Here is a 25,231-nt window from a genome sequence, read left to right as displayed (position 1 = left end):
TAAGAGCCCTCACCTAAGGTAGGCATTGGCAGTTCCCTTTAAAGCATATCTCTGACATTTTGACATTAAACAGATGTAGACAGACATTACTTCGCATTGGCTGAGAGACCTCTGAGTGGGTATATATATATATATATATATATATATATATATATATATATATATATATATATCAGATATGGCTTTAGCAAATCTTTGACTTGAAATGGTTCACTGGAATATACAAAGCAATAGGCGTAAGGGAAAAGCTATAATCCTCAGAGCTAGAGCTTGATTCATAGTACCTGTATCCCCAGAGACTGCTAAATAAGAGTGGGCATATCAAATGAGATTATACTTTACTTGAATAAAAATAAAATAACCTTGCTCTCAAGTCAGCCTCCTACTGCACACATTATATTGTCTAAAATTATCTCTATGACTTCCTCAATTACTGTTTTTTTTTCTTTCTTTCTTAAAATATATTTACTCACTAGCTATGGTTGTCTTTTGCATAATAAGCATTTGGAGTGAGAGATCTAAGTGGGCTGAAAATATGCTAATTTCTTCCTTACAACCTGTAGGGACCAGTGAAAGAGGCTTTTATCTTGAATATCCTTGAAGGGCAATTGGTCCCTAGACTGAAAATATAAAATATAATTCTAGCCTAATATTCCTATTAAATGTAGACTAATAAAATAGTGAGTGTGTTAATGTCCAGTAAAAGCTGGATTTTATTATTAACATCTTAGACTCAACATATCCAACATGCTGTAAGTTGGAAAATGGGGTTATTTATATAAAAAGTTTGGATTGGATTATTTACGAATAGGGTCACCAGGAATTTATATTAAGTTCATAGAGGTTTATTTGCAATTTATTTACAAAATATAGAAAGAGTTAAGTAAGAAAATCAGAGAGAGGATAGGGTAAGAAGTCTAGCCTAAGCACTAAGTAATTTCCTCCCAGCCCCTGGCTCAACCTGAGCAGAGTTAGTTTTAGCTGACCTCGGCAAAGCTAAGGACCTGGGGAAGTCTCTCTCAAGAGGATAAGTCTCTCCTGAGGCTAGTTTCTTCAGAAAAATCCAGCAATTAAGAGTCAGGTTTTCCCTCACCATGTGTCAGTCCAAAAGAAAGAGATTTAAGAACAGTCTCACTAGGAATAGGGTCTCAGGTCCAGTCAACAGATTCTTCTTCAGTTTCCACTCCAAGTAGAATTCCAAGTAGAACTGACTCAGGAAGTTGTAATGCCTTTTTAAAGACTCTTTCTTTTGTGTCACTTCTTGGGTATTCCCCTAATTTTACTTCTACCAATCACAGTTGGAGCTTTGCTTTAAGAATGCCCAGGGGCAGTTAGTTTAATTCTGATTCATCACCTACTATTGAACACATGGGTCATAGACCTCCCCCACTCAAGTGTGAATGGGATGTTTACACCTTTGGTGATTAAATCTAAAAATGGGCAGATCTCCCCACTCAACTTTAAGTAGGGTGTTTACACTTTTGGTGATTGAAATCTAGAAATAGACAAGGGTTAAAATTTAATCTTCACAATCAGGGGAGAGTTAATTAATTTGATTTTCACAATCAGGAAAGAGTTCAATTTAATCTTCACAATCCCTCCTGATGATCATTGGGAGACTAGTCTCCCCATTGATCATTTAACATAATTATCTTATACTCCTAAAAATGTCTAACTATAGATGTACACAATATTCAATCTGCATAATGCCTATTGCTTATCATAACTTTATTAAGGTTTTTTTTAAGAAATCAGTTTTCTTAATTATCTAAAACCAAATTTACTGCCTTTATGTCATCCTTATCTCTTTCCTCTTAAATACTCAGCCAACAAGTTATAGACAAAACTTGATTTATCTGTTCACTTCCACAACATCTCTGAAATCCATATTCTTCTCAACATTTGCACCATATTCCCTTATCTAAACTATCATAATAGATTCTTAATTTACTCCTCATTGTCAGTCAATCCTGTCTAATCCTTCCACACAGAAGCTAAATCATATTCTTCTAAAGCAATAACTACACTATTCTCCTGCTCAAACATATCTGATGATTTCCTATAGGCTCTAGACAGGAGAGACAAAAGTAAAGTTTTTCTGCCTGAATTTTAGGGCACTCCAACAAATGGTTCTATCTCTCCTTTTCAGAAATATTTCCATGAATTATCTCAATACCCTCTAAATTCAAACTATACTAGAATAGAAACTGTGTGCCCTACTTGTGTGACTTCTCCTGATGCTGGTTTTCACACAGTCCCCAATTTGAAGAATTCACTTTTTATTCACTTTTTGTCTCAGAATTCTTGCCTTCTTACAAGTCAAAAGTTAGTTGCTGCCTCATTTCCAGATTCTTTCTTGATTGTCTTTTCCTTCCCTCCTGAAATTACCTTGTTTCATCTATATACATGTTATATCCTCCCAGGGGTAGGGAGTGCTTTACTAGTGTATTTTATTCCCAGTGGCTGACATAGTGGTGCATATGTGTATATGTGTGTATGTATGTATGTATAATGTGCATGTATACATATAGCATTTAAACATAATTCTTGAATTAAATGGAATATTCTCATTCTAAGACAGAAGGTTCATTTTCACTAAAGTTTTTCATATTTGTCTTTTTCTCTTCCTTTTGGCAAATGACATCATTATGATACAATAAAAAATTTAGCTGCTGCTTCTCTGTTTCTATAAGACTAACGCTACTTGTCTTGCCCAGGACTAAGATATCATCTTCTGATTGGGTATTTTGAACTGTTTATTCCAGAGCAATCTTAAATTCAACATGTCCAAAATAGAACTCATTAGATTCTTCTCTCAACCCAATTTTTCTCAAATATATCTATTTCTGTCAAGAGTAACATCCTTCTATTCACCTAAAATTTCAAACTTGTCATCATACTTTATTCCTCATTCTATTTCATTCCATATTTCCAATCAATTATGATATCTCAAAAACTTTATGATCTTCTCTTCCAGCTGGCTTTGCATCCACAACTCCAAATTATCCATATGAGGAGTAGTTCCTTATTAGCTATTTAAATCTCTGCTACATTTAAGTCAATTCCAAGTTTACCACAAAGCCCCACAACCTAGAATGCTACCTCACACATAATATGTGCTTAATGAGTGTTTTTTTTTAATAAAGTTCCTTGTATAGTTGCAGAGTAGATTTAATTTTGCATGTAACCCAGAAGGCATCAAAATATTCTTCCAAATATCTCCTTTTTGCTTAGTGAGAAGACCTGAACTTCTGTACATCCACAAGTTATATGTTATTGGTAAACACAGAAGCATTGTAACTCTCTGAAAGTTATTGAAAAATTTGCCTTCTCCTCTCCCCATTTGTGAAAATAGTGATTCCATTTTCTGTTTTTCTTGCTGTTAGCTGTTGGTTAGCATGGAACTTGAAGAGACTGAGCTGTGGGCTTCATTGAGCCATTAAAGGGGGTACCAGAGAAGGAAACTCCATGTGATTTGTGAGAACATTAAGGTGATAGTCATAGGTTCTTCGATCCAGTTGTTAGGAACCTTAAGAGCTCCAGTTTAATTTCTTCATTTTAGAGAAGAAAATGAATGCCTGATAGCTCACATAGTAATTGGCAGTATCGTGATTTGAAACTAGATTCTCTAAATCCACAATACTTTATACCACATTATACTGCCTCCACTATGGTTGTGGACAGGTAGGCTAACAACAAAATAAAATTTGTTGTTGTTGTTCAGTTGTGTCCAACCCTTCATGACCTCATGGATCACAGCATATCAGCACTGTCCCTGGAGTTTTCCTGGAAAATATACTGCAGTAGTTTGCTATTCCGTTCTCCAGTGGATTAAGACAAACAGTTTAAGTAACATGCCCAGGGTCACAATGCTAGTAAATGTCTGAGGCAGCATTTGAATTCAGATCTTCCTGACTCTAGACCAGCCTTCTATCCACTGAACCATCTAGCTGAAGCCCTTAAAATGAAATTACCTTGCTTCATACAAATCTTGTCCTGGGCTTTGTAAGCTGATAAAAAAGAAGCTCTAATAAAAAAAAAATGCTCCACTAAATATGTCAACTAGATCTTCTTCTGACTATTAATAATGTAGCAGTTTGAGTCAAAAGCAAGTTTGTTCTTTCCTCATTCTCTTAAAAGGTTACCATTAGGGCATCCTTATTGCTAGATGGTAGAAAACAGGCACAAAGGCCATAGTAGACACCACTTTCATTTCCCTACATTATTTATAGTAGTCTTTTACTTCAGTTGGTTTCTTTCCCTCCTTTATTTCATCATTCTTTCTATAGAAGAAACACAGGGCAAGGGAAATAGGTAATGGGGAATTTGATTCTTTTTTATAGAATAGCAAGGAATCTTAGTATTTATCCAACATAATACCATCATATGAATGAAAAGAACTGGTGGTGTGGAGAGATTAAGTGACTTACCCAAGATGAGTTTTCTTTTTCTTTTCTAAGTGCATGGTTTTGTTTATTTGGAAAGGCAAAATAGGTCATTGGGTAGCATATGGACATTAAGCAGTTGCTTGATTTATTACTATATACTTTCAAGGAGTAGATCTACACCAACTTCTAGACAAAAGGATGATTTATGTATGTGATTTACTAAAGCACAAGTACAACATTGATGCTACAAAATGAGGTGGAACATTCCAAATTTCAAGGAATCCAAGTGAAACTTCACCATAATAATGACTATTAATTACCTTGAAAATGTCTATTAATGAATTTTCTTGATTAAAAGAGTAGTGGTTCTTAGTTTAATAACTCATTATTCAAAAGGGGGCAATATTCTTAAATAAAGAAATTACTTACTTTGTTGAACACTGTAATTTTGAATGCTTAATGTGTACCAATAAATAAAAAGATAAACATGGATAGTGATAACCTTTATGATTAATTTTCATAACTTTTATTTAAAACTCTTTTTAATAATACAGACAACTTAACCATTTTTTAAAAGTTTATAGATCTGAAAGGATCAAGATTGAAATTAGAAGGGAGTTAGGTTGGAAAAAAACTTGCTGCAAGATTTTCTGATAGAAAATAAAGATCTAAGGCAACACACACAGAGGCAGAGAGACAGAGAATTGATTTAAATATATGAGAACTATTCTCTAATATATAAGTGTTCAAAGGATGTGACTTAAAAGTTCTCAAAGGAAGAAATCCCAACTTCTAAGAGCCATGTTAAAAAATTCCACATATACCAAATAATGCAAAATCTGATTGGCAATTAATGATTTCAAATCAATAATGCTAGATATATGATAATAAAAAGAACTCTGAGTTTTCACCTCACAATGATCAGATTGGGACAGATACCAAAAAAGGAAAAGGACAGTTGTTGGAGGGACTGTGGGAAAGCAGATATATTGATTGAGTGTTAGTTGAGCTGTGAATTACTCCAACCATTCTGGAAAGTAGTTTTTATTTATGGTCTGCAAATCATTAAACTATAAATATAACTTGACACAATGATACCTCTATTAATGCCTGTTCTGCAAAGATGTCAATGAAATGGGGTGGGGGAAGACCTATTTGTAGACAAATATTTACAGCTGCACTTTTGTTGTTATAGCAAAGAACTGGAAACAAGGGGTGCCCATTAATTTGGGAAAAGCCCAACTGTCCCAAAGAGTCCAAGAATTCCTCAGATTTACTCTACTGAGTTCTCTTTCTGCCCCAAGTGTTTATTCTTCAATGGAAAAACTCTTCACTAGTATAAATGGATTCTTAATTGCCTTAAAATGTGCTTTGGAGGTCAAAAATCAGGTATAAACAGAAATTCCCTCCTCTTTTTCAAAAGAACAAAAGGGTGTATTATAATGCAAAGGTTTCAGGATGCAGAGAAAGATGTGCTCAAGTCCTGAATGCTTATTCTAATATTTAGTAGCTGTGGACTAGTCACTTAACCTCTCTGAGTATCAGTTTTATGATCTGTAAAATGAAAAAAACTACATTTGCTTTACTTAACGCAAAGACTTGCTTTAATAAAAATATTGTACTTGTTGTTTAGTCCTTCAGTCATATCTGACTCTTCATAACCCCATGGAACATACTGTCCATGGGGTTTCCTCGGCAAAGATATTGGAGTGCTTTGCTACTTCCTTCTTCAGTGGATTAAGGCAAACAGATGTTAGGTGACTTACCCTGTTAGCAAGTATTTGAGGGCAGATTTATATCAGATCTTCTTGCTACCAATCCCAGTGCTCTATCCACTGAACGACCTAGGTATCCCCTGGTTACATCAAAATACTAATTATAAAACCTAACACAACATTAATTGTTAAATACTCAGGGATACTTTATCAAATACTCCAGAATTATATCTTGGCTTTTCTATCTCAGCTAGAATCTCTAAACTACACTAGCAGGCTAGGACTGGCTGCTTCTGCCTCTCCTGGCTCCTTGCAGTCAGTAAAGAGAAGACAGGATCAGTGTGCCAGTCAATTGTCTTGGTTCCTTCTTTAAATAATTGGAGGGGGGAAATGAATTAACATGTGTAAATTATTTTTAAAGCTTAATGCATTTAAAATGGATATAGTTATTGAGCTAGCTAAGAAAGCAATAAGAGACTCCCCACCACAATTGGAAATACTCATATAAGAACATAATCATTGATAAATCTGTTATTGTAGGGCTTTCCTTCAGATTTAGACTGAACTAGACAGCCTTTGACATCCTAATTCTCCTTCCATAGATACCACCACCAATGTGGCTAACTTATCTAATTTAAATGGGCTATATGGAGGCTTTGTGTTACTACTATAGGAAAAGCACAGGTTTTGGAATCACAGGACCTGTAGTCAAATTATGTAAGCTAATCACTTGGCTTCCTTTTTCTGTACCTCCATATCCCCATCAACAAAAAGAGGGAGTTGGATTAGATAATCTCTAATGTCTCTCTGAATATTAAAGAATATGTAGTAATAATTTATTAGAGGATTTATTGTGATATTATGCAAAATGTAAAATGAAACTTTATTACAGATAAATGAGATAATACTCATAATGAGATGATATCTGTAAAGCACTTGCACAATATCTGGCACATAGCAGATGTTATAGAAATGCTTATTCCTTTTCCCATAAAAAAATTAAAATATATCTTCACAGAAAATATTTCATTGTAGTTTCACAGCAAGTGTATGTAATAAGTATAATAGGCATTATTCTTCACATTTTACAAATGTAGAAACTGAGTCAATAAGTAGTTAAAACATTAAAGGTAGACATTAAAACCAAATTTTCTTGACTGCAAATCTAGCACTCTATCCCACCATATCACATTAATTATATGGAACACTACTTCTGCCTTGAAAGTGATTCTACAATATATAAAAGAGGTATGGAGTGGCATTTTAGACCCACAATTTCATTGGAGAAGAACTTTATCTACCAAAGAAGGCTGGCATTTTCCATGGAATTTATAACCTTAGGAAGTAGTTTAGAGTACTGTGAGGTTAGTAGCACAATCAATATTTGTCACACAGGCAAAAGTCTGATAATAGTAATAATAATAATCAGAAGATATGTTTTTAAAAAATGTAGTTATTCTTTCTGTTAATATGAGTCATGACTTCTCTATGAATTAGTAGACATTTCTTCCAAATTCATTTCTATAAAGCTTGTCTTCTAAAGGTGGCTCTTTCTGAACTTACCTGTGCTGATCCTTTGACAACATTCAATCAAGCATTTATCAAGTGACTACTCTGCACCAAGCAGTTGCTAAGTATTGGGGTGTACAAAGAAAGCTACTCTCAAAGAGCTCAAAGTTTAATGGGAAAGATGACATGCCAAAAGATATATTTAGATACACTAGTCATATGCAGGTCAATACTTTATGATCTTCTCATTTGATAACACCTTCTAGAGCTCAGCTTATGATAGAAAAAAAAATTTAAATCCAAGGTCATCTCCATCCTGAAATAAATCGTCAGAGTAAAATATGAATAGGATCGGGGAAAAAACAAGTGGACAATGACTACTACTATTCCTATAATTACTATTAATTGCTTCTAATAATTGCACTTAGCATAATATTTTCTGAATTTTAGAAAGCATTTAATATGCCATTTGGTCCTGACAAATATGTCTTGTAGGTGGTATAAATATGGAGTGATGATAATGGGAGATTCACTAGTTACCATATTGGGGACCTTTAAGAATATCAATGAAACTTCATTGTTTCATAAATATAAAAACAAAGGAAAGCTATTTGTTATATATAACACTGGATGGGAAAATGGTGTAATATCGTAACACCATTTTCCCTCCTCTGGATGTTTCCAAATGAAAAAGAGAAACAAAAAGAGAAATATGGAGAAGAGCAGAAACTGAGGGAAAACAAGGGCTAAAGATTATGCTGGTTGGAGGAGCTAGTAAACTCATTTGCACTTGATTTCAAATCTTGTCCCAGATCTTCCAAGCTGTGTGACCCTGGGCAAGTCATTTAAATCCAGTTCCTGAATCTTTGCTACCCTTCTGGCTTAGAAGATAATAAGGTGCTTTGTTTTGTTTTTCAAATCATACAAGTCAGGTTTGGGATTTGATTTCTCCTGAACTCTTCAGGATGGAAAATTATCTGACCAAATCTGCACTAGTGTAGTCCAATCTTATTTACATGTGATAGCATTGGAAATACAAAGCATAAGAACATAAAATTGTCAGCAAACACCCCTCCTACAGTTTTATTAAAAAATTAAAATTTGCTGAGCTATTACCACAAATAACCTATGTGGAAGGCTAATGGGATTTAGCAACCTTTTGAATTTGAGTACTAGTGGAGCTAGGCAATGTTTCTTAATTGTGATTACTACTGAATGTATTTAATGAAAAGGCAGAAAGGGAAACAAAAAAGAAAGATGAGAAAATTGATGTGAAAGGATAGAAGAGAAAGAGGAAATACATAAAAACTGATGGGTATAAGGACATGAGAATAGATAGTCTGCCACCAGCAACTTCCTCAGAGACCACTCAGGGGCAATAGACTGCCTTACTCAGGTTCACAACTTGTCTATCTTTAACTTGACACATATTTAAGGAATAAACCACTACTATTTCTAAAAAACAAACCCAAATTTTTTTTTATAAACCCTCACTTTTAATACAAGCTTTTGATATGATTCCTTTGCCTGAAAATAAGGGAGAAAAAAGAGAGTACATGACCTATGCTAGTCCCTCCGAGTTGTTTCAACACTATCTTCTACTCTTAGAAAAGAAAGGTTAAGCTTCATGTTGATACAAAACCTGCTCTGTCTTTTGATATTTCCCTTAAAGGTGTTAATTAGTTCCATCTGGATCTGTGGTTTTAGTTGTATTGGCACCTGTCCATTAGAAAACAGGGTATATCCATCAATTCATTTCACATAAGCTTTTTGATGCCTGTCAAATGCTAGCTACCTCTGAGCCTCAAAGATATTAAAGGATGAGCTTATTTTAGGTGGATATCTATAAAATGTATTTCTTCTTTATATCTGGCAACAAATCCATGCCTACCCATTTCCTTTCTTTGGATTATTTTCACCTCTCCACCTCTAATCTGAAGGTGTCTCTACTTTGACACTCCTCTCCTCTCTATCTTTAGCATCTCTCTATTGTGAATGGAAGAATCTCAATTTGAGTATAGTTGCAAAATGCATAACAAAGATCCCCATATCCAAGTTCCTCCCTATTCTTACTACACTAATTTCCAGGGTCATGATGAAATTTGAAAGTAATTCATCACTCCAAAGCAAATACTGGAAGGACCCAGTGCAGAAGGAAAGGAAAGATATTTCATTAGGCAGATTTGACCAAGTCATTCTTGTTATGGCAATGACATCAGTTGATAAGTAAATGATATTAATTATTCTGATCTCTTCACTGAGATTTTTGTTGCAAAATATTGATTTCTCTCTTTCTGAATCTAGCTCACAATCTAATGGGTCATTCAGAAATATAGCAACCCAGACAACACAAAACTTCCTTAGGCACATCCTATCAAATCAGGGATTTGATCTAATGACTTAAAATCAATGTTTCCTGTTCCCTCTCTTCTCCTCTCCTCTCCTCTCCTCTCTTCTCTTCTCCTCTCCTCTCCTCTTCTCTCCCTCTCTATATATACATATATGTACATATGTATATAAATATGTATACATTCATTAATATTTGTGAGTGGAAATTTACAATGAGAAAAATTGTTTTAATCCTACATACTGCTCTACAACAGGAATAATAATATCTGTACTATCTACTTTATAGAGTTGTGAGGAATGTGCTTTAGAAACCTTAATATGCTTTTAGCATTAAAAAAAACAAACAAACCTTTACCTTCCAACTTAGAATAGATAATGTGTATTGGTTCCAAGGAAGAAGAGTGGTAAGGGCTATTGCAATGGGGGTTAAATGACTTGCCCAGGGTCACATAGCTGGGAATTATCTGAGGTCAAATTTAAACCCAGGAACTCTATCTCAAGCTCTTCAATCTGCTGAACCAACTAGCTGCCCCCTCACTTTTAGTATTTAACTCACATTTATGTGAATTATTACTATCAGTACTAATAGTAGCTTATATTTATATAGTGATTAAGAAAGGAATATATCTTAGCTATATATCATTCCTACACTCTCTGTAGCTACTTGATAATAGGTTACTTCTCTGCTTTGCATTTTAATAGGAAGACACGTCATTTTATATATTAAATACTTTTCTTCACTAAACTACTATGCTGATGTTTCAACCTGATGCAGAAATGGTCATGGATTCCTGAAGGCTATATCACCAGAAAATATATTCATCCAGGGCTTAGTATGCTGGAAAGGCTTTGAAAATGAACTTGGTGGCAGACCAGCATGAGTTATTTGGAAAGATTCATCATCAGTTTGGCCTTATGATGACTAATTTTTCTGTCATACCAATTCTCATAAACAACATTTTAAAATATAGTGGAATTTCTGCATCCATGGAGGCAAAATCTACATGGATGAAACCACAGATTCTTGAAGTATTAGTTAAGAAGTACTAATGCATTAATTTTAAAGTCTTCCACTATTTTTACTTTTCTGCATTTCTTATTTTATTTCTCCTTCTCACTGACCACTATGCCTGTCCTGTTTTTTGATATTCTCTTGAATTCCATATTCACTAGGCCACTTTATATTTCCCAAACAATGATCCCAAACTGGCCCATCAAGCTCAAGAATAAGAGAGATCAAATATGGAGCTACTGCTAACAGTATATCCATGGAACTAAAAGGGAAAGAACAAAACCCCATGAGATTGAACCATTTTATTTACTGCATTTATTTGACTTTTTTAGATACATCCAGAGGTTTTTAAATGTTAGAAGTATATCAAGAAAGAGCAGTCATGTTACTTTATGAAATAATTTCAAGAGCAGGAAACAAGCAGGTGTTCTCTAGGAATTAACAGTAGAAACCCTAGATTTAGTATTGTGCTGACCACTGGCTCATTTTGCCCAATCACCTGAAATGTCAGAAGGAGTGTGTTTGTATTTTTATAAGGAGTTTCATGATGAGGAATGAATGAATGATGATGATGATGAAGAAATGAAAACAAACATTCATTAAGTGCTCATCATGTACCAAGGATTGTCTTAAACAGTGGAGATACAATTAACTTTATATTATTAATATATGCATGTACATGTGTAATATTAGTGCATATACATACATATACATGTGTATTTGTATGGAAGTACCTGCTCTTAGGAAGCTTACACTCTAAATGAGAGAGAGAAAACATAAACTCAAGCTTAGTTACAGGTCAAGTGGAAAGCTCCATAAGTCCTAACGGTGCAATGACAGGTGAATGGCAAAGACCATGATTCATTAGCCTATGTCACTAGATTGATGACAATTACTTGATTGGAGGCCTGGAAACATATAGACAGGGTTGATGGGAAGGTGTAGAGAATATAAGGACTGAGTGACAGATGTTAAAACCTGGCAGTTCTCCATTTCATCAGAAGGATGAATGTGTTACTTCCAGTTTATTCAAGCACTGTCAGCATCTATGTTGCCCTTCCAGTCCTGTTGTCCTCTGGAATTTGGGTAATTTGGAAGTGATAAAGAATTGAAAGCAATATAAAGGGGAAAGGAAAATTATTCTCTCCACTCTGCTGACCAAAGTGATCAGGATAGCCTCAGGGGTCAGGAAATGAAGTCTGCACTGATAAATGAAACAAGGTTCCTTACAATAGTATAAGGCTTCTTTGCTCCTTCCAAGAGGCTATAGATTGAAAGCCAAAGCACACTGGTATGTTTCTTCTTTGGGCTCCTCAAATACTAAATTCAGTATAAATAAACAGGGATACTCTTTAAAGGAGGGATGCATTAACATAGCCTCTGGGACAAATAAGTAAGTCTTGGAAATAACTGGGTTTTGGTGAGAGAGTTATGGTCTTATTCTAAAAATGTGTACATGGGTTTCAGGTGTGTTTTTGTGTTTGCTGACAATTCCACCCCCTTCTGATGCTAATGACTGTCTCCCGGAGGCATCATCATCAATCTGGTCACAGCTTGATGGGACTTCACACTAGGGAAGACTGGCTGTGTTTCCCTTTTTCCATCTCAAACAACATGGCAAATTTGGTTGCCATAGTAACTAATTGCACTGGAGTAAGCCCATCAGGTTTTTCAAAATATCTCTTTAGGTAACAGAAGGGAAGAAGGAGATTAGTAATGACTTCCACAGATTAGATTAGATTCTACAGATATTCAACATGTATTCATATATATGAGTGATTTCCCTGAAAAGGCAGTCTCATGAACAACTGCGGTTTTTAGATGCAAGTACAGAAGTAGACATCCTTACCTAACTGCACTGCTGCCAACATCAAGGTCTTGCGCTGTGACGGCTCCAATGATGGTCCCAACAGGAGTGTCTTCATAAACCTCCATGGTATACAGAGGCTTGCTAAACACTGGAGGTTCATCCACATCCAACACGCTGATCTTAACAGTTGCCGTATCCTTGAAGGGACCCACTGAGTGGAAGCGGTGATCAAGATGAAGGTTGGAAGCCTCTACTTTGAAAGTATATGCCTTTTTTGTTTCAAAATCTAATGGCTGCAGTAAGGAAAAATCAAAAGGAAGGGAAAACACATAAAATATGGCACAACTGTGAACTGTACTTTGGAATGTTCCTATAATTTGTCACTAATCTCTTGATTTCATTGCTAGAATTTGCATTATTCAATTTCACGTATGCTAATTAGGAGAGCAAAAAAGTTTACTAAGAAAACATACAGATTTACTGAAGTTAGTGTAACGTGTAAAACCGAATAGGAACATATGAGCATATTATCTATGTGAATCGCATACATACTGATTCTATGCTAAATGTTGCTAGTTGAGTGACCCATACTGAAGAATCAATCCTTAGTGAACACTGACATCTAGTGGCAACAAGTTATAATGAGCAAATATAAAGATTTCATTTTGTAAATAAATCCTTAATGTTAAAACAAAAACAAACAAAAAATTTCCAGGATTAAATGTTCCAAACAATTCAATTCTCCTTTGCTTTTGCAACTATTATTGTTATAGAGCTATTATTGTCTTATTCTTAGTTCTTTTGATTGATTATTTCCCTAGACTTTTATGATTTCTGTCATTTTAATGTAGATATTTCAAATAATAACATAACTCCTCCTGAAAGCTTCTGGCTACTGGCTGAGGGGGTAGATCCTTGACAGGAACAAATCTAGAACTGATTTCCACCTCATCCATGCAATTAAGCCCTGGAAGATTGGAAGAGGGACTATAATAACAACAGTAATGATAATTTTGAAGAGTTTTATATTTAGTCAAATTTTTTATCACTATAGTAACATTAATATATTAATATAATTTAACTAATTAGTACTACATGTAGATGATATATGACAAGTACAGAACTTCTTCAATCTAGGGATTTTGAATAGCCTAAAGAATTTAAGCATAGGCTACCAATTATATAACTTGAAAATTGAAAGTAAGAGTGAAGGGATTAGTATCACTGCAGAATCTTAAATACAAAATGTATCACTCTTCAGCATCATTGATTTTCAGTAGCATCTTTCTGGAAATAGCACCTAGCTTTGAACATGTGTAATCAGTTATATTACTGTGGTGAGAGAGAGAGAGAGACCGACAGACAGACAGGTCTATCTAGATATTCTATCTAATACATACATATATATATATATATAATATTTTATTTTGCTGAAGTAGATATTTGATTAAATGAGAAGTTGTACTGTTTAGGCACAAGATTTGAAGAGTTTGAAGACTCTTCTAATCATTTAAGAAAAAAGAATCCTGAGTATTACAAAATAAACACTGAAATATTTTGTAGCTAGTTGTTTGAAGTTTCTGGGATAACTCTCATTTGGGTAATTCATATGAGTTGTTAATTGCTGCCTCAACATAATAGTACATCTTCTTTAACAGAGCCTTATAAAAGAAAAAAGGGCATCATTTCTCCTTTTTGAAACATATTTCTGAGAAGAAATCAAATCGCAAAATTCTTACCATCTGCTTCAAAATGATCTTAGAAGTTCAGAGAATCTTATGGGAACTATTCAAATTAAAAGAATAACTTTCCTTGGATTAGGTATGAGGGGATACAACATGTAAATGGATTAAAAACTGTAACAGAAAAATAACTTCAAGTTGTAGAGAATATGAACAAATGGAGGAGACTGGAGACAATCAAGAAAGGCCTCTAGTAAGTAGGAAGTGGCTCTCTAATCTAGGTCTGTACAAAGATACAGAGGCAGAAGATGGAGGTGCTGGCAGACCAGCTGACCATGACAGGGAATGCTTGAAGGGGATTAATGTGACATTATACCAGAAAGATAGGGAGTCAGGTTATGGAGGCTTTTAAATGCCCAACACAGGAGCTTATATTTGATCCAAGAAGAATTTAGAAGCAATAAAGTTCTAGCTATGTTTTAGGAATATCAATTTGTCAGTTATGTGAAAGACAAATTGATAATGGGAGAGACTGAAAGTAGGAGGATTGATTAGGGAGTTGCACCTGTCCAGGCAAGAAATCCTGAAAAAAGTTGGTATGTATATAAACAGAAAGAAGAGGAAAGATACGAAAGATGTCCTGGAAGTAGAACTGAAAGTTTAGTTAATTATTATATAGAGATGGTGCCAAATTCCACTCCCTTCTAATTTATGCAAATTAACAAGATCCTTGCTCTACACCCTGAAACCTTCATCAGTTTAGAATACATCTTAGATTAAAAGAATTAATCATAGGGATAAACTAGGCATGTGCACAATTCCTAGATTCCTCTATTGCATTATTTCAGTGAGTAAATTAGATGAGAACTAAATCAAGGAATAAGAGCCACTTAGGAAATATCTTTTAGATGATTAAGAAGAATCAGCAATATCTTGAGGGGACTGGATCAAACAGCAAGCCAAGAAAGAAATGGGATTTTTATGAAAAGTTACTCTATTGGTGGAGAATCCCTGGATGGGAATTGTTTGGACATGGAGGTGGAGAAGCATCTATGTTTCCTTACCTGCCAACTCACTTTGAATTTTAAATGTAAAAAAATTGAACAACTCTTTTGCATTAGTAGCGGTGCCCCCAGTACAGTCATGACTGACAGAATTATGTACCTGGGCTGAAAAGGGCAAACTAGATACTTAAAGGAACTTCATTGGGGCACTGACTCTCAGGATTCAGCAGAAAGCTAAATACATCCACAGGGAACTTCATGAGGTCTCCCCAAAGGAAGAAAAGGACTTCCAGAAATCAGTTACTGTGAGCTACCTATTTGCCACATGTGGTTTTTAAGCTTGATATTACTTTCTCCAGAAATCTTGCTTGTGAAAAGGAGAGTTTACCCTAAAGTTTAGAGGAGATTTTTAATATAACTATTTTTGCTATATCTACTTCTTAAATACCCTTTCCAAAGTCTAACTCTTCCTAGTGAAATGATCTTCAGCAATGGGGAGCACATTAGAGCCATATCTATGACAGTATTAGTAAATATTCCTAACACACTCAGGGTTAGACTATTGAAAGAAGGACTAATGGGTCATCTCTGGGGCACTATTCTAACAAAGGAAGCAAGAATTAGAAAGCAGCCTAGAAAAGCTACTCCTTTTAGATGTAGGAGTTGAGAAATAGAATAGAATCAAAGATGACCCAGAAATTGCCAACCTGGGTGAATGGAAAGATAGTGGTGTGCAAAACAGAAATGAGGACCTTTGGAGAAGAGATCAGTTTGGAGGAAAACATAATAACGTACTCATAGTTGGAATATTTCTTCTGGGATTGTGCCCAGTTCTCTAAAAGTGGAGACGGATCTCAATACTGTTAATGAGTTAGAACATCTGTACATGACCTTAAATTGTAAAATGATTCTGATAGTTATAATGCAAACTTTTTCAGTACCCCAAACCTTGAAGTGAATGGTCATGGTGCTTCATGCTAGATTACAGAAATGATGACTATCTATTGGTTTGTTTACCTTTATTAAGGAGCAAAAATATGTTATTTTTGAGGACATTTCTTAAAATTAACTAAATATATAATTGATATTTTCTTGATGTGTTTGAAATATATTAATGTAAATATTTCTCTCATAAATTAAATTCTTTGTTTGCTGTGCAGATGTGAGAGAGGAGTAACAAACATTTTTGTTACAAATATAATTTAAGTTATTCTTCAGGTGACCACCTAAGAATGAAATGATGAATTAGAGATTCTATATAGTTTCTAACTTGCTCAACCAAATTCATTTACCTGAAAAATCTCCCTTCTGCAATCTATAATCTGAAAATTCTTTGATGTTCATTCTAGTACAGGGGACCCCTTTGACAGTTTAGGAAGGCTTGTGGTCCTCTTATCAAAAGAATGCTTTTAAATGTATAAAATAAATACATAGGATTATAAAGGAAACCAAATGTATTTAAATTCAGTTTCTTTTTATTAATGGTGCCCAGGTTAAATATCTCTTCATAGTATTGCTTTTATAATTAAATCTACTCCAGACAGAAAGCATCTACTCAACTGGGAATTGTTCAATACATAATGGGACAGAAACTGGTATAGCACGGTGAAATAAGCACTAGACCTAGGATTGAATCCTGCCCATCACCTATGTGACACTAACCTATCAATTTCACTAACATTACAAATCACTCAAAATATTACCAGGTTATATTGCAGGTATTGAGGCTACAAATACAAAGAATAAAATAATCCCTACTCTAAAGGAAGCTAATGTTGTAAATCACTTATTAATATTTTCTATGATTCCTAAACATGGCAAAGCACTTTATAAATATTATGTTATTTGATCTTCATGGCAACCCTATGAGATAGATGCTAGTATCCTTATTTTATAGGTGAAGAAATTGAGAATGAGATAAAGTAAGTGATGTGCTCAGGTTCACACAACCAGTTTGTTTCAAACACAGTATTAGAACTCAGATCTCTTACTTCAAGTCTAATATTCTATTCATTATTGCCAGAACCACCTTCATCTACCCTGCCTCAATTTCCTCTGCAAAAGGGGTAAATTGGATTAGATGGCTTCTAAGGTCCCTTATGTCTATATAAATCTATCATCTTCTCATCTGCTCATTCTCCACAGTGTGACATGATCTGTGCTTAGGCATAAGATATTGAGCAAATGAGCAGGTAAATAACAATAGTGGCTAATAATGAGGGCAGTGGAATAAGGCATTCTTTGAGGCTAGATTTACTATGGAGATATGTCCCTTTTATGATAATTAGTCATTCATTTCTTTATATCTGTGTTTTTCTAGAGGAAGAACATACATTTACAGGGTTATATTATAGAATGAAGAATATGGGATAAAAGTCGGGACCTTTTGGAATTGTATTTTTTTTCTCTTTGAACACAAAATAAATCATAATCACAGTTAGGGAAGCAGAATATTATTAAATAATAGAGGTAAGGAGGAAACATGGATGTAGAGTGTTAGCCAAGTGATAATTTTTAAATTAATATTCCAGAAGTGAGATCAGAGGTTTGTAGCTTGTGCTGATGACAGATCCAGTTTCCTTCTAATTTGTAGAAGCCCAAGTACTAGGCACCAGGACCAAAGGACATTATAGATATATTTTGGTGGCTTTTTCAAATTGCCAGTTAATAGCAGCAGGCTACAATAGTCCCCAAACTGCCCTTGTATTCTTGGCGTGTCTTCAGAGAAGGAGCCATCTAAAGCTAAAAATAAGAATTGCCCTGGAGGTGTATAGGTAGTGCAGTGTATACTGTCTTACCCAGAATAAGGAAGACCTCAATTCAAATCAGGCTTCAGATACTTATTGGCTGGGTGAATCTCAAGAAGTCCATTACCTTCTATTTGCCTCAATTTCATCAACTGTGAAATGGGGATAATAACAGGACTTACTTTGTAGGGTTTTAGGAAGACAGCAATTCAAGTATGAAGGAAAAGCAATCAAGATTCATAAGATCTTGAAATATCATATTCCAGAAAAGCAAACAATATAAACTAAGAATAACTTACTGTGAAATATAAGTTACTGCAGGATAAATGTGACCCTACCAAAAAAAATGGATTTTTAAAAGAACAGAAACTATCTAACTATTTAGATCTAGTTTTAATTGTATAAAAAGTGTTTTGTAGTTGTGGTCATATAATTCCTGTGTTTGTCTTGGCAGATAGATTCATAAATATTTTATATTGTCTAGGGTAATTTTAAATGGAGTTTCTCTTTCTAACTCCTGCTGCTGAATTTTGTTGGAAATTTATAGAAATGCTGATGATTTATGTGGGCTTATCTTGTACCCTGCAACTTTGTTAAAGTTAAATTATTTCCACTAGCCTTTTAATTGATTTTCTAGTATTCTTTAAGTATACCATTATATCATCTGCAAAGAGTGATAGTTTAGTTTCCTCATTGCCTACTTTAATACCTTCAATTTATTTTTTTCTCTAATTGTTACTGCTAGTGTTTCTAATACAATGTTAAATAATATAGTGTGATAGAGACATGAAGAGAGAGAGAGAGAGAGAGAGAGAGAGAGAGAGAGAGAGAGAGAGAGAGAGAGAGAGAGAGAGAGAGAGAGAGAGAGAGAGAGAGAGAGGTTTTGCAGGACTTGTGGACCAAGATGCAAGAACCAGGGTTCCAATGGAATGTTCCCAGGAGTGGCATTTGGGGGTTTGCTGGCCACAGTGAGGAGAAAAAAGTTGGCATTTAGTCTCTGTGTCTCTGACTGGAAGTCACTCTCTCTTTCCCTGGAGGTTTGAAGCTAGCTGAAAGACTTTTGTGAGGCTGATTTGGTTTTGGGGGTTTCTCTGGCTCTGAGCAGTTGAAGTTGACACTGAGAAGAGAAACCTGACTTTTGGGGACTGGGTCTCTGTCTCTCTGGCTCTGAGCAGTGGAAGCTGACCAGGGGAGAAGCTTTTGAATAGGTGGTCTATTTGAGGGTTGAGCTGGCCAGGAGAAAATTTAAAGACTTTGAACTTTGTTTCTTTCTGGGGTTAAGCTGAAAGACTTTACCGATTTCTTGTGAAGAAGAAAAAAGATTTTTAACTGCTGTTGTCCTCCATCTCCCTAACTGGCTTAGAGTCAGAGTTTGTGACTGGAATACTTTTCAAACCTTCCTAAAATTATCTCCATAGTTTAGGGAAATCCTCATGCCTCCTACCTCAGTTTCCCATCCTGTTATCTCAATAAACCCCTTGACTGAGAAAGAAAACTAGTATCTATTATAGTTCACTCAGGAGGGAGGGAAGAAGCTTAAGTATTAAAGAAGAACTGGGTGGAGAGGGTTGGAAAAGGGAGGCAATGAAGGGGGGAGGAAGTTAGGAAATAGACTGATCCATCAGCCATCAATAGGCAAACTCCAGAGTAAATCCCAGGGCATTCCTTTATAAGTAGTTCCCCTGTGTGTGACATTCCCTCAGCACTTCTCATTCCTACATCCATTACCAATAACCAGGTTTAGGTTACTGTAGCAGTTCTCTCTAGTCACAAGCCAGAGAACAACAGTTTCCCCTAAGTTTACCTTCTCTACTTCAAGCAGTAATAGTTTCCAATAAGTTTATTATTTTATTTCAATAGGTGATAATGGGCATCTTGTTTCACTCCTGATCTTATTGGGAAGGCTTCTAACTTTCCCTCCACCCCTATTGCAGATGATACTTGCTGATGTTTTTAAATATATACTGTTTATTATTCTTAGGAAAGGCCCTTCTTTTCCTATACTTTCTAGTGTTTTCAATAGGAATGAGTGTTATATTTTGTCGAAGGCTTTTTCTGCATCTATTGAGATAGTCATGTGATTTCTGTTGGGTTGATTATTGATATGGTCAATTATATAGATGCTTTTCCTAGTATTAGACCATCCCTGCATTCCTGTTATAAATCGCACCTGATCATAGTGAATAATCCTTGTGATAACTTTTTCCTAGTATTTTATTTAAGATTTTTGCATCTATGTTGGTCTGTAGTTTTCTTTTCTCTGTTTTTGGTCTGCCTGGCTTTGGAATCAATACCAAATTTGTATCTTAAAAGGAATTTGGTAAGACTCCTTCTTTGCTTTCTTATGGGTATATATGATCTTGTTTGGGTTTTAGATATTGATAGCTAACTGATCATTATCAGTTGACATAGATAGGCATTGAGCTGTTAGGGTAACCTAGTTGTAGATGATGTATGAATTGGCTGGACACACCTTAATTTAACACTTATTTATTTATTAACTATGAGGATAGACAGGGACAGGATAAAGTAGGTAGAGATAAAGCCGGGAATATATTGTTCTAATACTAATATCCTAGATAACCCCCCCTTCTAAATCCTCATGGATTTGCTTCTTGTTTACCAAGGGTGAACCTCCTTAAAACTATTCTCAACTATCTATCTAATAGAGACCTAATTCTATCTATCTAAACTTATTCTAATATATGAACTTCAAATATTATTAACCTCTTTAATTATTTGTCAAAATTCGCAAGTTGCCTCAGCCAGCTGTTTAAGATGTGACAGTTAGAAATCAATAGCCTCTCTCTGAGCTAACCGAGCCCTCCACTGCCAGCTGCTTCTCTCTTCAGGAGAACAGCTATCATATCAAACGAACTCTTTCCAGCTTCACAGATGTTCTTCCAACTTCTCAAAGTTAATTTTAACGGAAATTACTAATGGGTATTCTCAGAGAAAAGTCTCTAGCCACCTTTTCAAGACACTGAGTTCAAAAGAGTAGCACTCCCTCCATTAGAAAAGGCATCATTAGACAAAAATACAGATATGCATGTAAAACTATGTCTTACCTATTTTAATTTATCTGTTCTTTCCCTGGAGATGGGCATATACAATTAATTCTTCAAACAATATTTCAAAAAATTCTTGGGAAAACTAGAAAGCAGTGTGGCAGAAACTAGATATATACCAATATCTTACACCATTTACAAAAACAAGATCAAAATGGATACATGACCTAGGGATAAAGGGAGATATCATTAACAAATAAGAAGAATAGGGATTAAAAGTACCTGTCATATTTATGGATGGGAGGAGAACTTATGAATAAATAAGAGATAAAAAGCATTATGAGATGTGAGGGGCATAATTTTGAATACACTGAATTAAATGGTTTTGTACAAATAAAATCAATATAGTCAAGATTAGAAGAAAAACAGTAATTTGGGAAAAATTATAGATAATTTCTTAGAGGGCTCATATGTAAAATACAAGGAGAAATTTATCAAATATGTCAGAATATGAGCCATTCCCCAAAAGATATGGTCAAAAGATGTGAAATGACAATTATTAGATAAGAAATCAAATCACTATATATGAAACTATATAAAATGCCCTAATCATTATTAATTAGAGAAATGAAACAAAAAAACCTGATATATAATCTCACCTATCAGATTGGCTAAAATGATAAAAGACAAAAATGAGAAAGGTTTCAGGGATATGGAAAAATGAAAACACTAATACACTTTTGGTGGAACTGTGAACTAATTCAACATTTTGGAGAACAAATTGGAATTATGCTCAAAGAGTTATAAAATTATGTATACTGTTTGACTCAGCAATACCACTATTATGTTTATTTCCTACAGTGATAAGGAATAAAAGAATAAGAATCTTTATGTTCTAAAATATATATAGAATCTCTCTTTGTAGTAGAAAAGAACTGGGAATTGAGGGGATACCTAACAATTAGGGAATGGCTAAGAAGCTGTACCATATGAATGAGATGGAGTAATACCGTGCTGTAAGAAATAAAAAGCAGGTTAATTCTGAAAAAACCCAATAACATGGAAAAACCTACATAAAATTATATAGAGTAAAACAAGAAGAATAAATAGAAAACTGTATACAGCAACAGAAACATTATTTGAAGTATGGCTTGTGAAACAAGTATTTCTTTAGAACCTTATGAGTTAGATGAAGGGAAAAAATAATCTGTGGGATAGATTGGTTATTCCCAAGGTTTAAAGAAGAGAAAAGGAAGTTACAGTAAAATGAAGGAATCCATTACTGTGTAAAAAAGAAGGAAGTAGAGCTTTCTATTTCTCATAATTGAAGTACATGGGAAGAATATACAAACATTGAAGAAGGGACGGGAAAAGCAGTCAGCAGATGGCCATAACTCATTCCTGATCAGACAAAAGAGGATTAAACAGGTACATTTATATAGAAATACACCATACTCAATAGGGAAAAAATAAGTAAAGGTATGGAGGACAGTTAACAGCAAGTACCCTATTAGTAGGAAATGGTCATATCTTGAAAAGTAAAAAAAAGCATGAGGGAATAAAAAAATAATTAAAATCTAAGGGGTACTTTCATTCCTTCTTAGATATTTGGGAAATGGCTGAATAAGTAGTGGTATATAGATTTAATGGAATGTTCATAGTTACTTAGGTGTTTTTAATTTGTTTCTGACTCTTTGTGAACACCTGTGTGTTTTCTTGGCAAAGATACTGGAGTGGTTTGCTGTTTTCTTCTCCAGGTCATTTTAGAGGTGAGGAAAATGAGGGATATAAGGTTATGTGAATTTGTTCAGTGTAACAATCTAATAATTGTCTGATGCTGGAGTTGAAATCAGGTGACCAGTACAGAGTGACACTTAGTGGAATGTTACTGTACCTTAAAAATGACTAAAGAATATTTGAGAGACAAGGAAAACAATTTATTCAAAGAAAACATTATAAAGAAAACCAATTTTAAAAGAAAATCCTGATGGTTTAAATAATTAACCACAAATTTTCAGGGTAGATAAGGCAAGCTACTTCCCTCTTGAGAGGGGTGATAGACACAAAGTATAGAATAATATGTATTTTTAGACATAATAGTTACTATGTGCATTCATTTTATTTGGGGATGCTCGTTTTTTAACTTTATTTTTTGCTTTAATTCTCCTACTAATTAACTGGCGATATGGGAGTAGAGTAAGTTAGCAATAGTGATGCCAATGCAAAGATGACCATTGAGACATTTTTTTAATTCACAGAAGATATCAGGATAATCAAAAGGATATACTAAAAATGTAGTAAAAATGAAAGTAATGTCAACTGAAAGTAATTGCATAATTTATTTATTTTAAGAAAAAGCAAAGAGTGTGAAACGATAATTTATTTTTTCATATTGAATCATTTTTTGTGTGTTCTGCTCTGTGTAGGAATTTTTTCACATTTAAGTACAAAATAAATTTAGTAAAATAGCCAAGTTCTACATTTTCTCAATATGCTCTGATTTCTTAATATTTAAAAATAACTATTTAAGGTACAACTATGTGATATTATTTATGATATGATGCTAGATATAAAAACTGGGTTTAACTTTAGTGACTGTCATTCTGTTTTAATAAGCCTAAAGATGTTAATTAATGTTACGTAATTTTGTAGGTAGCAATATATATATTTCATGTTGTATATCACTTTTAGGCTATATGAATCTAGATTCATTGAATATTTTACCACCTGAGATAACCTTTTATTTTTATGAATCCACATAGAGAAGTCAATGCTTAAAAATAAAGTTCATTGGCGCATTTAGTTGTCTCAGTGGATTGAGAGCCAGGCCAAGAGATGAGAGGTCCAGAGTTCAAATGTGGCCTTAGATACTTCCTAGCTGTGTGAGCATAGGCAAGCCACTTAACTCCCATTGCCTAGCCCTTACCACTTTTCTGCCTTAGAAACAATTCACAGTGCTGATCCTAAGACAGGAGGTAAGAATTGTAAAAAATAAAAATAAAAATTTCAAAGCATGTTTCATTCAACTTTACAGGTAAAGATGTCATAGTTTGATTGTCGACATTTTTATTTTCCTATTTTATTTTGGGCTGACCTAATTTCTAGCATAGGTTTCCAGGAAAAACAACAAAAACAAGAAAAATAACAACACAACAACATTCTGATCTGGATCTCTCTCAAATATATTTGTTATGTTACATACACTGTACTATTTTCATAAAGGACCTTTATTTGTACTTGGCTTAGTGTGGTGTGACACAAGGGGCAGCATGAGAGATTTTCCACCAATATCAAATGCCTTGGAGGGATTTATAAGGTTTCACAATTTTATTCTGAACTCAAAGTGACACAGTGATATGGCAGACTGTCTCTATGTTTATAAAGTGGGTTTGAGGTGTAGGGGAAAAAAACTGAAAAGTTTCCCTTCATCTTTTTCCTTCCTAACTGTGCCGGATCACTCTTTTCTTCTGCTCACCTTCTCTCTTTGAAGATCAAGAAGTAAAGAAAGAAGAAAAAGAAAAGCTAAGTAAAAAGGAAGGTGGGGGAGAGGAGATGAAAGAAAGAGGAGAGTATTTATCATTCACTCCAAAGGAGCAGAGTAAAATTAAAGCCCTTTCAGAAACATCTCCATCTTAAGTGTAGCCAAAATGGCATTGGAAAAACAACAAAGACAACAACACTGAGAAATTGATTTCTAAAACAAGTAAAGAGCCTCAGATTCAAAGAAAGTAATGCATAGGAAACTTCAATTAGTTCATTCAATGATGGCTGAGCCCCATCAAGTTCAGGAGAAAAAGAAAAAAGAAGGAAAAAAAACCCAAGTGTACACAAGAAGATACTAGACCATAGAAAGAAAACAACCTGTTTTTAAAAAAATAATAAAGTATCAGTAACACATGTAATGAGTCAGAATGCATAAATATGAATCATGACATGCTAGATAACCATAATAACTTTTTAAATTAATTAATTTATTTATTTAGAATATTTTTCCATGGTTACATGAT

The 25,231-nt window shown here is 34.4% G+C and overlaps 1 protein-coding gene across 2 annotated transcripts in view; it reads right to left on the bottom strand.

Annotated features, from left to right (window-relative positions):
• Positions 1-25,231, bottom strand: part of CDH12 (cadherin 12) — a 1,480,679-nt gene that overhangs the window by 57,602 nt on the left and 1,397,846 nt on the right. For both annotated transcript variants that reach the window (XM_056824264.1, XM_007486837.3), the window contains one exon: positions 12,823-13,076. In XM_056824264.1, the coding sequence (XP_056680242.1) occupies positions 12,823-13,076 (254 nt within the window). The remainder of the gene's footprint in view (positions 1-12,822; positions 13,077-25,231) is intronic.

Source organism: Monodelphis domestica, chromosome 3 (assembly GCF_027887165.1).
Source record: "Monodelphis domestica isolate mMonDom1 chromosome 3, mMonDom1.pri, whole genome shotgun sequence".
Classification (NCBI taxonomy): Eukaryota; Metazoa; Chordata; class Mammalia; order Didelphimorphia; family Didelphidae; genus Monodelphis; species Monodelphis domestica.
Note: the sequence above shows the minus strand (reverse complement) of the source record. Positions and strands in the feature narration are given on the sequence as shown.